The 16,520-nt window shown below is 37.2% G+C and overlaps 1 protein-coding gene across 6 annotated transcripts in view; it reads left to right on the top strand.

Moving 5' to 3' along the window:
- The window catches only part of CCDC18 (coiled-coil domain containing 18), a 143,778-nt gene that overhangs the window by 88,221 nt on the left and 39,037 nt on the right, over positions 1-16,520 (top strand). For all 6 annotated transcript variants that reach the window (XM_079776995.1, XM_079776993.1, XM_079776994.1 and 3 more), the window contains 3 exons: positions 4,546-4,645; positions 14,051-14,167; positions 15,627-15,770. In XM_079776995.1, coding sequence (XP_079633121.1) covers positions 4,546-4,645; positions 14,051-14,167; positions 15,627-15,770 — 361 coding nt within the window. The remainder of the gene's footprint in view (positions 1-4,545; positions 4,646-14,050; positions 14,168-15,626; positions 15,771-16,520) is intronic.

Below are 16,520 nucleotides of genomic sequence, written 5' to 3'. Positions count from 1 at the left end.
AGCAGTGGTTAATAGCAAAGTAATATTAACAATAACAATATTGTTCTTTGTATTAAGCCTTATTTTGTGCCAGTGCTATGCCAGGGATTTATAATTGATCTTACTGATTTCTTTATAACATATATAACCTTTTCACACTTGAGAAAACTGAAGCCTGATAAAATTAAGTAAAATCCCCAAAGTCAGATAGAGAGTTCAGAGAAGGAAATTAAACACAAGTCTGTCCAACTCTAAAATAGATTCTTAGATTAGCAGCTAAATTAACCACATCTATGGTAAATGGGATTGGAGAGCCAGACCAGAGCCAGAGTGTGGGAAATAGTTTCTGAAAAGGAAAACAGAATTATATCCCAGAATGAGAAATATGGAATGAAAGAACAGGATAGAGAGCAGAAGAGGACCCAGAAACTTAAATGTAACTCATTATTTATTGTAGGGCTCCTGTCTCTTTTCTACCCACAAACTACTTTTTAGTAAATTTCATGTAGTTTTAAATAGTATGTGTCAGATTTTCAAATCCGTATCTCCAGAAATAACTTATTACCCAAACTCCAGACTCAAATATCTAATGACTTACTTGTTTTTTCCACTTAGATGTTTTTAAGAGGCTTCTTAAGCTTGGCCAAAATAGAACTCCTTTTTTCTCCTGCCCTTCCTCTCAGTTCCTATAATAGCTCAAACCAGAAATATATGATTATTTTATCTTTCTCTCCCTTTTTTCATTTAATCTATTAGCTAATCATCTCAACTTTGTTTCTAAAATATATTCTGAAATCTATTGATTTCTTGGCTTTTTAAATCACTGCCTTAGCACAAGCCATCATCATCTCTCACCTGGTCTGTTGCTATGACTTCCCAACTGGTTTCCCAGTTTAAATTCTTGACCCTCCCACAATTCCTTTTCCACAAAATGGATTTAAGTTATGATTTAAAATATCCATCAGAATATATTACTCCCCTACTTAAACCTTCTAATGGCTTCCCAAAAGATTCAGAATAAAACCCAGGCTACTTGGGAAATGTAAATCAAAACCACAATGAGATACCACTTCATACTGTAATGTGTGAATGGCCATAATAAAAACAAACAAACAAAAACCAAAACAGAAAATAGCAAGTATTGCCCTGACCGGTTTGGCTCAGTGGATAGAGCGTCGGCCTGCGGACTGAAGGGTCCCAGGTTCGATTCCAGTCAAGGGCATGTACCTTGGTTGTGGGCACATCCCCAGTAGGGGGTGTGCAAGAGGCAGCTGATCGATGTTTCTCTCTCATCAATGTTTCTAACTCTCTATCCCTCTTTCTTCCTCTCTGTAAAAAATCAATAAAATATATTTAAAAAAAAAAAAAGAAAATAGCAAGTATTAGCAAGCAGGTGCAGAAATTGGAACCCTCATACATTGCTGGTGGGAAACTAATATGGTATAGCTGCTTCACAAAACAGTTTGGCATATTCTCAATAAGTTAAACATAGAATTATTATATAACTCAGTAATTTCACTCCTAGGTATGTCCCTAAAATAATTGAAAACAGGTGTTCAAACAAAAACTGTGCACAAATGTTCATAGCATCTCTTCACTATAGCCACTAAGTGGAAACAACCCAAATGTCCATCAGTAGTTAAATGGATAAACAAAATGTGGTGTATCTATACAAAGAAATTATACATATATATATATTATATATATATTATATATATACACACACACATATATATATATTATATATATATATATATATATATATATATATATATATATATACAGATATATATATATATTTTTTAATCCTCACCTGAAGATATTTTTCCATTGATTTTTAGAGAGAGTGGAAGAGAGAGGGAAAGACAGAAATATCAGTATGAGAGAAATACATTAATTGGTTTCCTCCTGCACAGGCCATAGGGCCAGGGCCAGGGAGGAGCCTGCAACCAAGGTACATGCCCTTGTCTGGAATTGAACCCAAGATCCTTTGGTCCACAGGCTGATGCTCTATCCACTGAGCCAAACCAGCTAGGCAGGAATATTATTCAACCATGAAAATAAAGTACTGATACATGCTATAACATGATGAACCTCGAATACATTATGCTGAATGAAAGAAACCAGATACATAGTGCATAATTCCATTTATATGAAATATCCAGAATTAACAAATCTATAGAGATAGAAGGCAGATTAGTGGTTGCCAAGAACTAGGGGGAAGGGGAATAGAAAATAACTGCAAAAAAAACCACTGCAAATGGGTATGGAATTTTCATTTGAAATGATGAAAAAGTATTGGAAATAGTGCCGATAGTAACACAACATTGTGAAGGTACTTAATGTAACTGAATTATATACTTTGAAGTGGCTAAAATGGTAAATCTTATATGTATTTTACCACAATTTTTAAAAAATCCAAGATCCTTATTCTGGAATATAAAACCCTACATGACAAGATTCTGGTCTACTTCTCTGGCCTCATTTCATACTGTTCTTATTCCTGGCCTTTTTATTTTACTTAAAACTTACCAAGTTTTTTCCCATCTTCCAACTTTGCTATAGCTGTTTCTTTGGCTTGAAATAACAGTTCTGTGGCCAGCTTCTTGCCCTTTACATTACCTCAGAGCAAGCATGTCAAACTCAGAGGCTAACACGGGCCAAATAAACAAGGTTTAAGTTTATGTGGGCCACAAAAAAACAAAAGCTTCAATTTTCATGGAAACGTGGGTTTATTTCGATAGAGACATGCTGAATGCAAAGATCTGAAACAAATGAGTAATCGTTAACATAAAATAATAGAACATTTTAATAAAAATTAATACTTTTTCTTGAACATTTACTTACTAGACACTGAATAACCGCACAAATTAATAAGCGTAATGCAAATAAACCTATTTTTCTTATTCTCTGAAAGTGAAATATTTCCTGTTGCGCACACCAAACAAGTCAGTACAAGACTAATGACGTGGCAATTGGCTGCTAAAACATTTGCTGCTAGTATTAGTGGAGAGAAATGGTGCGCCTGCAAGTAAGATGCATAAGGGAAATGAATGCAGCACGATTATAGTAATTAGTCATTAGTGAAAGTTATAGTTCGTTATTAATAATTATGTATAACAGGATATTGTAAAATTTAAGTTACCAAATTTTTATTAAAATGTTTCTTACATACCATTATATTGGCTGGGCCGTAAAAATATTCAATGTAGGCCACATGCGGCCCATGGGCTGCGAGTTTGACATGCTTACCTCAGAGAACCCTTCCCTGACAACCTGCTCTAAAATAGTCACCCAGTCACTATTTCATCACTATTTAATGCTCTAACATAGCACTTTGTATTGTAATATTTTTCTTGTTGAGTTGTTTGTTATTTATAGTTCATCTTCTCTCCTGGACCTACTAAATATAAGCTACATGTGATGAAAGACATCTATCTTGTTGACTATTAAGTCTACAGTACATAGAACCCTGACATATAGGAAGCACCCAACAAATATTTTCTAAATAGTTAAGTGAGTGAATGGATGAAAGAAGTAATAATGAAATCTAAAATCTATCTAATAGCTGAATTTTGGAAGCTCAATTATTTGCATAGACAGCAGTTAGAGTTATGTTTAGAATTCATTTCTTATTTTATTTTATTTTATTTTATTTTATTAAATTTTATTGGGGTGACATTGGTCAACATGAACATATAGGTTTCATGTTACTTTTTGAATATTAGTTTAGCCTTGTATTTTACAACGTTTGACTCTTAGAAGAATAATAAACAGCTCACTAAAGAAGTTCAGAATCTGTTTTTTTAAATGTGTACCTTTATTCAGAATTGTTTCATATTTAAAACTGGGAAACATTTGAAGATTTTCAAAATCAATACAACATTTTCAGACTTTGTCATGTTATAACTTAGAGTTCAAATTAAAATTCTCTGATCATAGGCGTCAGACTGGTAGAAGTATTAAAATATATGTTACGGTTTTAGGATGATAATTTATAAAATATATATTTATAAAATATATATTGTATAAGATACATTTATATTTATAAAAATTATTTCTATAGTTGAATTTATTACATCACTATATGTAAGGCATCATTTTGAATAAAATTCCTATGAGAAACACAATGGTCATTTCTTGAGCTGTGGATATCAAGAATACCAGCCATGAGATAAATGCCTCATTCAATTGTAATAAACTCACAGCTGTTACATAGAAAAGACTCCAAACACTCCCTTAATCTATAGATGAAAAAATATGGATATAGTTTTTAAATTCTTATACTGATTCAATCTTATTTCCTGGGAGTGCTTTAACATTTAGCTTAAACCGTCTACAATAGTAGAGTTTAACTTTTGTCTTTTTAACACTATATTAAACTAATTATGTTGATATCAATCATTTTTCTTACACATTATTACTTTAGTTTGAGCTCTTTCAATCTAAAAAAAGCATATATACAATTACTTTTAACTATAGGAAAGGTGACCCAGTTGACTTAATTTTTAAACACTATAATATTTCCACTGTTTGTTTTGATCTTTTTCCTTTGTTAAATTTCAGAGACTGCAAGATGGAGATTGAAGACAAAAAGCAGGAACTCCTTGAAATGGATCAGGCACTTAAGGAGAGAAATTGGGAGCTAAAGCAAAGAGCAGCTCAAGTTGGTTTTCTTAATTATATTTTAATGAAATTTTCTGTTAAAATACAATCACACAATGTTTCAGAGGTCACACTTTTTGATAAGTGGACATTTTTATAACATACTTGTTTTTTGTGCACATAAATATTTTTGAAAAATTAGAAATATATAATTTTTCTTTATCTTGCTATTTTTACAGCAAAAGGATTTTTGAGTATGAAGATTAGCTTAGTATTTGAACATTTTGATCTCTTATATTACTGTATATTGGAAAAAATGGGATTAAAGGAGTTATTTGCTATTGTTTGTTAGAGGAGCAAAAATATTCAGAAGGTATTACTTACCAGCATCTTTTTTGAAGACGTTTATTTTTTAGGGTAGTTTTAGGTTCACAGCAAGATTGAGCATACACAGATTTCTCATATACACCCACATGTGCACAATCTTCCCCATTATCAACCTTCCCCACCAGAGGTAGTACATTTGTTACAGTTGTGAACCTACATTGATTGATACATCAGTTTACATTCTAGTTTACTCTTGGAGTTGCACATTCTCTGGGAGGAATTATAGCATTTTCACTACACTAAAAATCCTCTATGATTCACCTGTTCATCCCTCCCTTTTCTTCCCCCAATCCTGGCAACCACTGATCTTTTTATTGTCTCAGTAGTTTTGCTTTTTCCAGAATATAATATACATAAATTGAAACAGAGTATGTAGCCTTTTCAAATTGGTTTCCTTCAGCTAGTAATAAACATTTAAGATTCCTCCATGTCTTTTCATACCTTGATGGTTTATTTCTTTTTAACACTGATTCCATATTCTGGATATACTGCAGCTTATTTATTCATTCGCCTTTTGAAGGCCATTGTGGCTGTTTCCAATTCTAGCAATCTATACTAATAATAGAGGAATATGCAAATTGTCTGGGACACTGTCACATTAACAACCGAACAGCAGGCTGCGTGGGGCAACAAGGCTAGCAGGGGGGTTAGTGAGGGACGACCAAACAACTGAACAGCAGGCTGCACAGGGTGACCAGGTCGGTAGGGGGTTAATGAGGAACGACCAAAAGACTGACCAGCAGGCTGCGTGGGGTGACCAGGCCAACAGGGGGGGCAGTTGGGGATGACTAGGCCAGTGGGAGGGACAGTTGGGGGCGACCAGGCCGGCAAAGGGGGGCACTTAGGGGCGACCAGGCTGGCAGGGGTGGCAGTGAGGGGCAACCAGGCCGGCAGGAGGGGGGAATAAGGGGCGACCAGGCAGGGTGGGCAGTTAGGGACGACCAAGGCAGCAGAGGGGGACAGTTAGGGGTGACCAGGCTGGGGTGGGGGGAAGCAGTAGGGTTGACCAGGCCAGGGGGGTGGGGCAGTTGGGGGCAACCAGGCCAGCAGGAGGGCAGCAGTTAGAGGCAATCACGCCAGCAGGCAGAGGCGGTTAGGGGTGATCAGGCTGGCAGAGAGGTAGTTAGGGGTGATCAGGCAGGCAGGCAGATGAGCAGTTAGGAGCCAGCAGTCCTGGGATCAGGCCTAAACGGGCAGTCAGACATCCCCCAAGGGGTCCTGGATTGGAGAGGGTGCAGGCTGGGCTGAGGGGACGCCCCCCCCCCAAGCACGAATTTCATGCATCGGGCCTCTAGTTATAAATAAAGCTGCTATAAACATTGGTATGTAGCTTTTTGTGTTGACATGTTTTCAGTTCCTTTGGGTAAATACCAAGGAGCATGATTGCTGGATTATATTATAAGAATATGTTTAATTTTAATAAGATACTTCCAAACTGCCTTCCAAAGTGGCTGTACATTTTGCATACCCACCAGTAACAAATGTGAGTTCCTGTTGCTACCCATGCTGATTAGTGTTAGTGTTTCAGACTTTTACCGTCCTTATAGGTGTATAGTGTTGTTTCCTTGTTGTTTTAATTTGTATTTCCCTAATGACATGATATGGAGCATCATTTCCTATGCTTACTTGCCACCACTTTATCTTCTTTGGTAAGGTGTCTTATTTTTTAATTGAATTGTTTGTCTATATTTTTAAGATTATTTAGATAGAGAGGAAGGGAAAGGGAAAGAGAGAGAAACATTGTTGTGAGAGCCAAACATCCATTGGCTGCCTCCTGCACACCCCCTTCCTGGGGGTTGAGCCCACAACCTGGGCATGTGCCCTGACTGGGAATCAAACTGGCAACCTTTCAGTGCACTGGACAAAGCCCAACCAACTGAGCCATATTGACTAGGGCAGGTTGTTTGTTTCTTTATTGTTGAGTGTTAAAAGTTCTTTGCACTAGTATATCTTCGATACCAGTCTTTATCAAATTTGTCTTTTGCAAATATTTTCTCTCAGTGTGTAGCTTTTCTCATTCATTTGACATTAACTTTCACAGAGTAGTTTTTCATTTTAATAAAGCCTAGCTCATCAATAATTTCTTTCATGGATTGTGCTTTGGTGTTTTATCTAAAAAGGTATAGCTGTACCCAAGGTCATCTAGGTTTTCTTCTATATTATCTTTTTTCTTTTTCTTTTTAGTTTTTTTTTTTAATCTTTATTGTTCAGATTATTACAGATGTTTCTCTTTTTTCCCCTCATAGCTCCCCTCCACCTGGTTCCCACCCCCCACCAGGCCCTCCCCGCCCCCTCCACTGTCCTCATTCACAGGTGTAAGATCTTTGTCCAATCTCTTCCTGCACCCCCTACACACCCTTCCCCCCTGAGCTTGTCAGTCCACTCCCTTTCCATGCCCTTGATTCTATTACATTCACCAATTTATTCTGTTCATCAGATTTTTTATTCATTTGATTTTTAGATTCACTTGTTGATAGATATGTATTTGTTGTCACTTTGTTGTTCATAAATTTTTATCTTTATCTTTTTCTTCTTCCTCCTCTTTTTTTTAATCTTTATTGTTCAGATTATTATAGTTGTTCCTCTTTTCCCCCCCATAGCTCCCCTCCACCCAGTTCCCACCCCACCCCACCCCATGCCCTTACCCCCCTCATTGTCCTCATCCATAGGTGTATGATTTTTCTCCAGTCTCTTCCTGCAACCCCCACACCTCTTTCCCCCTGAGGATTGTCAGTACACTCCCTTTCTATGCCCCCGATTCCATTATATTCACCAGATTATTCTGTTCATCAGATTTTTTATTCACTTGATTTTTAGATTCACTTGTTGATAGATATGTATTTGTTGTTCATACTTTTTATCTTTACCTTTTTCTTCTTCTTCCTCTTCTTAAAGAATACTTTTCAGCATTTCATATAATACTGGTTTGGTGGTGATGAACTCCTTTAGCTTTTTCTTATCTGTGAAGCTCTTTATCTGACCTTCAATTCTGAATGATAGCTTTGCTGGGTAGAGTAATCTTGGTTGTAGGTTCTTGCTATTCATCACTTTGAATATTTCTTGCCACTCCCGTCTGGCCTGCATAGTTTCTGTTGAGAAATCAGCTGACAGTCGTATGGGTACTCCCTTCTAGGTAACTAACTGTTTTTCTCTTGCTGCTTTTAAGATTCTCTCTTTGTCTTTTGCCCTTGGCATTTTAATTATGATGTCTTGGTGTGGTCCTCTTTGGGTTCCTCTTGTTTGGGGTTCTGTGTGCTTCCTGGACTTGTAAGTCTATTTCTTTCACCAGGTAGGGGAAGTTTTCTGTCATTATTTCTTCAAATAGGTTTTCAATATCTTGCTCTCTTCCTTCTTCTGGCACCCCCATAATTCGGATGTTGATACGCTTGAAGTTATCCCAGAGGCTCCTTACACTATCCTCATATTTTTGGATTCTTTTATCTTTTTGCTCTTCCAGTTGGGTGTATTTTGCTTCCTTGTATTTCAAATCTTTGACCTGATTCTTGGGATCCTCTAGTCTACTGTTGAATCTCTGTATATTATTCTTTATTTCAATCAGTGTATGCTTAATTTCTGACTGGTCCTTTTCCATTTTTTTTTTTTTATATTCTCACTAAGATCCTTGAAAGTCTCACTAAGTTTCTCAGAGGTGTCTAGAAGATTCTTGAGTAATCTTATAACTGTGGTTTTGAACTCTATATCCAGTAGTTTGCTTTCTTCCATTTCTTTCATTTGTGACATGTTTCTTTGTCTCCGCATTTTGGCTGCTTCCCTGTGTTTGTTTCTATGTATTGGGTAGCTGCTAAGTCTCCTTGAGTTGATAGAGTGGCCTTGTGTAGTAGGTGTCCTATAGGGCCCCGTGGCACAGCCTCCCCAATCACCTGAGGTAGACAATCTAGGTGCAGTCCTTGTGGGCTGTGTGCACAATCTTGTTGTAGTTGAGCCTTGATTGCTGTTGGTGTCACTGGGAGGAACTAACCTCCAGGCCAATTGGCTGTGGGGTCCAGCTGTGACTACAACGGAAAAGCTGCTGTGCAGGAGACCCTTATGGGGCAGCACTTGCTTCAGTGGGGCTTTGGTGCTCACTGAGTCTGCGCCTTGAGTGTATCTCTTATGGATGTGAAGAGTTATAATCCAGTATGGTCTCACACTGACCACTGGGTACACTGGCTCTTGGATCTCCAAGGAGGTGCAAAGTCAGCCACTGGCTGGGGCCACCCAACAGGAGCTGCAGAGAGATCTGTAGATTCCTCCTCTTTGTATCATGTTTGGAAGTGCCCAGACGAGGCCCAGCTGTGAAGCAACATTGGGCCTTCTTTTGATAGCTTTGGGGCTCCCAGACCCAGCTGCTGCCTGTTTGACAGGTTTTAGGCTAAGAAAGGATAGGCCATTTATATGCAAAGGCTGCTGCCCACAGCTTGGGTGGGCTTGTATATTGGGTGGGGCGGGGTCTCAGGGAATCACCAGGGTGCACAAACAGCCATGCCTGCCAGTCAGCCCTGCACCAGAGATGTCCCAGCGCAGGAACAATGACCGCTGCAAGCCCCTCTGTCTGAAAGAAAGCCGCCCTTGTGTTCCTGCCCCAGTGCCACACAGTCCAGTTCTACCTGTATGTGTCTGGGTCCTCCAGAGTCTCGCCCGGAACTGGAGTTCAGAGCAAGTGGGAGCTTGTATCTCCCTTCTGATTAAAAAAGCAGTGCACCCAGGTGCCGGACCAGCCCATTCCACGCCTCCGCACCTCCTACCAGTCTCAATTCGCTTTCTTCTTTATCTCTTTGGTTGTAGTACTTCCACTCAGCCAGCTTTCTCGCGGTTCTGGATGATAGTTGTTCTGTCTTTTAGTTGTAATTTTGATGTGGTTCTAAGACACAGCAAGTACAGGTGTTCACCTATGCCATCATCTTGGTTCTCTCCTCTATATTGTATTTTAGGAGTTTTATAGTTTTTGCATTTTACATTTTGGTCTGTGATCCATTTTGTGTTAATTTTTGTGAAGGATGTAATGTCTGTGTCTAGATTCTTTTTTTGTTAATCCTCCCCCAATAATATTTTCTTTGTGTGTGTGTGCCAAAACCCGGGATACTTTCTTTTTCATTGATTTTTAGAGAGAATGAATGGGAGAGGTAGAGACAGACACACAGAGAAAAATATCTTTGTGAGAGAGAAATATCAGTTGGTTGTCTCCCACACGCTGGCCTGCAACCAAGGCATGTGATCTTGCTCTAACCACTGAGTAAACCAGCCAAGGCCTTTTTTTTTTTCCTAGGAGGTGTGAGAGAGAGAGAGAAACATCAGTGTGAGAGAGAAACATTAATCGGTTGCCTCCTGTGTGTGCCCTGATGGGGAATCAAACTTGAGAACTTTTGGTGTGTACGAGTCCGTGCGCCAACCAACTGAGTCAATTGGCCAGGGCTAGATTATTATTTCTTTTTTTACATGTGGACATCCACTTAATCGACAACCATTTGTTGAAAGGACTATCTTTTTTCCATTGTATTTCCTTTGTTCCTTTGTTAAAGATCAATTGACTATGTTTATGTGGACTTGTTTCTGGGCTCTCTATTCTGTTGTGTTGATCTGTTCACCTATTTTTTCGTCAGTACCACACTGTCTTGATTCGTGTACCTTAAAGTTGGGTTGTAAGTCTTAAAATTGGGTAATGTCAGTCCTCCAACTTTATTATTCTCTTAATATTGTGTTGGCTATTCTTGGTCTTTTGTCTCTTCATATAATCTTTAGAATCAGTTTATTGATATCCACAAAATAACCTGCTGGGATTTTTATTGAGATTTCCTTGAATTTGTAGATCAAGTTGTGAAGAACTGACATCTTGACAATATTGAGTCTTCTTACGCATGAGCATTGACTCTCCATTTATTTAATTCATTGATTTCTTATATTGGAGTTTCGTAGTTTTCCTTATACAGATTTTGTATATTTAGTTAGATTTATACCTAATCATTTCTTTTGTGTGGGTGCTAATGTAAATTATATTGTGTGGGTTTTTCTATGTGAAATAGCCCCTTTATTTTTTTTATTTTTTATTGCTTAAAGTATTACAAAGCACAGTACATATGTCTCCTTTTTTTCTCCATTGACCTTCCGCCAGCCTCCCCTACCTCCCAGTATCTTGCATCCATTGGCCACGCTTATATGCATGCATATAAGTCTTCCGATTGACCTATAACCTCCCTCCACCCCCAACCCTCCCCAGCCTTCCCTCTGTAGTTTGATAGTCTGTTCAATGCTGCTCTATCTCTGTATCTATTTTTGTTCATCAGTTTATATTGTGTTTTTAATTTCAAATTTCTCTTGTTCATTGCTGATATATAGGACAACAATTGGCTTTTGTTCCCTAACCCCTGCTATAATTGCTTATTAGTTCCAGAAAATTTTTATATCTTTTGGATTTTTCTACTTAGATGATCATGTTCTCTACAAAAAGAATCAAATTTTTGTGTCTTCCTTCCCAATGTTCTAGTACAATGTTGAAAAGACTGGTCAGAGGGAATAATTTTGCCTTGTATTTTATCTTAGTGAGAAAGCTTTGAGTTTTTCTTACCATTAAGTATGATATTAGCTATTTGGTTTTTTGTAGATTTTTTAAATCAAGTTGAGGAAGTTACCCTCTATTCCTAGTTTACCAAAAGTTTTTATCATGATTGGGTGTTGGATTTTGTCAAATACTTCTTCTTTATTCTGTTGATGTGATAGATTACATTAATTGATTTTCCTATGTTGAACTAGCTTTTGATACATAGAATAAATCACACTTATTGTGTTATATAATTTTTCTTATACTTTGGTGGGTATGATTTGGTAATATTTTGTTGAGAATTTTTAAAATTGGGTTCATGAAAGATGTCAGTCTGTAGTTTTCTTTCCTAATAATATCTTTGTCTTATTTAGTACTAGAGGTCTAGTGCATGAAAATTCATGTACTGGAGGGGGCGTCCCTCAGCCCGGCCTGCCCCCTCTCACAGTCTAGGAGCCCTCAGGGGCGGGAGGCGACCTGGCGATCAGGGAAAGGCGACGCCCCATCACACCTCTGCTGCTCCACTGCCAGCAGCACAAGCCTCGGCCGGCCCTGATTACCTGAACCTCAGGCCTGCCATCCGAGGCTTGCCTGTGCCTCGGGCCGGCCCTGGGCGGCTGGGGGGCTGAGGGGACTGAGGGACTCCAGAGGCAGGTGCTCAGAGTGGCCAAGGGGACCAGGAGTCGCCATCTTGTGGCTGTAGGCGCTGCCATCTTTGAGGGTGGGGCAGTCAATTAGCATATTCCCTCCTTATTGGCTGTGGGCGCTGTCATCTCTGAGGGTGGGCAGTCAATTAGCATATTCCCTCCTTATTGGCTGTGGGTGCTGTCATCTTTGTGACAGCGTGAGGGTCAATTAGCATATTCCCTCTTTATTAGATAGGATTAGGGTAATGCTGGCCTCACAGAATGAATTAGAAAGTTTTCCCTCTTCTATCTTCTCAATGATATTGTAGAGGATTATTATAATTTATTTCTTCCTTAAATGTATGATAGAATTCACCAATGAGCCCATCTGGGCTTGGTACTTTGTTTTGGAAAGTTATTACTAGTAATTATTGATTCAATATATTTAATAGCTATAGACTTATTTAGATTGTCTATTTTTGTGTGAGTCTTGGCAGATTGCATCTTTCAAGTAATTCATCATTTTCATCTAGTTTAATTAAATTCATGACCAGAAGGTTGTTCATAGTATTCCTTTATTCTTTTTATGTCCATGATATTTAGAATAATGTCCCCATTTTTATTTCTTTTTAAATATATTTTTATTGATTTCAGAGAGGAAGGGAGAGGGAGAGAGAGATAGAAACATCAAGGATGAAAGAGAATCATCGATCAGCTGCCTCCTGCACACCCCACACTGAGTATCAAGCCTGCAACTCAGGCATATGCCCTAACCGGGAATTGAACTGTGGCCTCCTGGTTCATAAGTCGATGCTCAACCACTGAGACATGCCAGTTGGGTCCCATTTTTATTTCTGATATTAGCAATTTATGTGCTGCTTTTGTTTTCTAGTTAGCTTGGCTAGATGCTTATCAGTTTTATTGATATTTTTTCAAAGAACCAGCTTTTGGTTTTGTTGATTTTTCTCTATTGATTTCCTAATTTTAATTGCATTGATTTCTGCTCTAATTATTATTATTTCTTTTCTTCTACTTAGGATTTAATTTGCTCTTATTTTTCTAGTTTTCCAAGGTGGAAGGTTAGACTATTGTTTTTACATATTCTTTAAAAAAAATGATTTCAACTGAAACCGGTTTGGCTCAGTGGATAGAGCGTCGGTCTGTGGACTGAAGGATCCCAGGTTCGATTCCAGTCAAGGGCATGTACATTGGTTGCGGGCACATCCCTAGTGGGGGATGTGCAGGAGGCAGCTGGTCGATGTTTCTCTCTCATCAATGTTTCTAGCTCTCTATCCCTCTCCTTTCCTCTCTGTAAAATATCAATAAAATATATTTTTAAAAATAAAAAAATAAAAATAAAATAAATGATTTCAGAGAGAGTATAGGAGAGGGAGAGAGAGAGAGAAATATCAGTGAGAGGGAATCATTGATCGGCTGCCTCCTGCATGCCTCTACTAGGGATTGAACCCGAAACCCAGGCATGTGCCCTGACGGAATCAAACCATAATGTCCTGGTTCACAGGTCAAAGCTCAAATACTGAGGCACATTGGCTGGGCTCTTTTCTAATATAGTATATGCATATAGTGCTATAAATTTTCCTCTGAGCATTGTTTTTGCTGCATTTCACAATTTTTGTTATGTTGTATTTAGCAGCTTTTACCTAACATGAAATGAAATCTGAATCATTTTGTCATTTATGAGCATAATATTTTTTCTTTAAGTTTCTATAATATATATGGGGCTCAAGATCCAGTATTAGTAAGCAATTATTATTTTTCTTATTTTTTTAATAATTTATTTGAGATAAGTTTGTTTCAGTTATTCCCACTATAAATAACTCTAAAACACATTCTAAGCACACAATTTTTCACATCAGAATAAAATTGAATGACAGTTTAATTTTATTTTCCTATTTAGGTTACACATTTGGATATGACTATACGTGAGCACAGAGGAGAAATGGAACAGAAAATTATTAAATTAGAGGGTACTCTGGAGAAATCAGAGTTGGAACTTAAAGAATGCAACAAACAGGTAAATTATAAAAATTACATATTTTAAACTGTTTTTAAAATAACTACTTTCTGTAAGCATTATTCATGTAGCATGGCTTTTTAACAGAATATATATTAAAATACTATATAATTTTATTTTTTATTTTATTTTATTTTTTATTTTTTAAAATGTATTTTATTGATTTTTTACAGAGAGGAAGGGAGAGGGATAGAGAGCTAGAAACATCGATGAGAGAGAAACATCGACCAGCTGCCTCCTGCACATTCCCCACTGGGTATGTGCCCGCAACCAAGGTACATGCCCTTGACTGGAATCGAACCTGGGACCCTTGAGTCCGCAGGCCGACACTCTATCCACTGAACCAAACCGGTTAGGGCTATTTTTTATTTTTTAAAAAAATATTTTTATTGATTTCAGAGAGGAAGGGAGAGAGATAGAAACATCAATGATGAGAGAGAATCATTGATTGGCTGCCTCCTGCATGCCCCCTACTGGGGATCAAGCCCGCAACTCAGGCATGTGCCCTTCACCAGAATCGAACCCAGGACCTTTCAGTCAGCAGACTGACACTCTATCCATTGAGCCAAATTAGCTAGGGCAAAAAAATACTATAGAATTTTAATCACCTTGTACATGCTACTTTATATTTCTTTTCTCCTCTTAATATTTCCCCCTAGCTTTTTGAGGTATAATTGACAAATAAAAATTGCATATATTTAGGGTGTGCAACGTGATATTTGATATACATTGCAAAATAATTACCACAATCAAGCTAATTACTTACAGGTTTTTGTTTTTTTTTGTTTTGTTTTTATTTTGGTGGTAACACTTAAGATCTGTTCCCTTAGTAAATTTCAAGTATGCAATACAGTATTACTATCTATAGTCAAAATGCTGTACATTAGATCTCCAGAACTTATTCATCCTACATAACTGAAACTTTGTACCCTATGACTGACATTGCAACATTTCCCCCACTGTGACTACTCTCTTAATGTTATTTTGAATATAGTTTTTCTTGGATCATTTTGTCCACATACTTATCATAGTGTATGTATGTCTGAATATGTATAAAATATCTCTGGAAGAAATTGGAAGTAATTTTTTTAACTGGTTGTGGCTAAAGAAGGAACACAGTAGGAAGGGGATTTTTACACTAACTATATATTTTTCCTTATGCACACATTACCTATAAAATTATTTGTAACACCATGTAATATTTGTTTTAATGTACCCTAATTTTCTTTTCTTATACAAATATGATTGAGACCTTAATCTCTTTTAGCATATTTTAGTTATACATATAAGCATCTTATTAGGCATAAGAATTCTGATGTTTATGTCTAATTACAGTTGTCTTAAAAACATATTTATATTTTTCTGTTTTAGATATATGTGTTTAAAGCTTGACTTACTTGAATTGTAGTTATGATTAAAGAATTATTTTTCCTTAGTTACATTTCTGTTTAAAATTCAGATAGAAAGTTTGAATGAAAAATTGCAAAATGCCAAAGAACAGCTCCGAGAAAAAGAATTTGTAACACTACAAAATGAACAGGAGATCAATCAACTGAAAAAAGAAACTGAACGAACACAACAAAAGATGAAAGAAATGGAAAGTGTAAGCAAGTTATTTTTCTCCTAAGGAACATGTATTATCTGAAGAGCCATATAAATCTTTATGTTTTAAACTGTTAGGTTTTAGTATACAGAAACTGTGTCATAAATATTTTCAGGCTAATTATTTGGGCCCAATACCTATTAGTTTCTTTCATTGAGTCTTTTATTCTTACGTTCTAATGAGTTGCCAGATGAAGTTATCATCAGTTTGCATGTGTGTTAAGACATGAATCATTTCATCCACTAGCTTTTTAAAAACTGAAATTGCGCCCGGCTAGTGTTCCTCAGTGGTTGAGTGTTGACCCATTAACCAGGAGGTCACGGTTCCATTCCCAGTCAAGGCACATGCCAGGGTTGCAGGCTCAATCCACAGTAGGGAGTGTGCAGGAGGCAGCTGAACAATGATTCTCTCTTATCATTGATGTTTCTATTTCTCTCTTCCTCTCACTTCCTCTCTGAAATCAATAAAAATTTAAATAAATAAATACTGAAATTGCTTCTAATAGCACTTGTGGATGTAAGTTTCTCTTGTTTTTAAATACTATGCTCAACTTTAAAACTTTGAATATCGCTCTTTATTGTGTTTGACTCATTGATTCTCATTGATTATCTGCCTTCTCCAGTAGAATATGAACTCCATAAGAATGGACACTTTGTCTCCTTTGTTCACTCTCCTATCAACACTTAGAACAGCACGTAACACATAGTAAGCATGAATAAATATTAGTTGAATTACATACATAAATCAAGC

Source organism: Cnephaeus nilssonii (assembly GCF_951640355.1).
Source record: "Cnephaeus nilssonii genome assembly, chromosome: 7".
Lineage (NCBI taxonomy): Eukaryota > Metazoa > Chordata > Mammalia > Chiroptera > Vespertilionidae > Cnephaeus > Cnephaeus nilssonii.
This window is presented reverse-complemented; position numbering and strand designations above follow the sequence as displayed.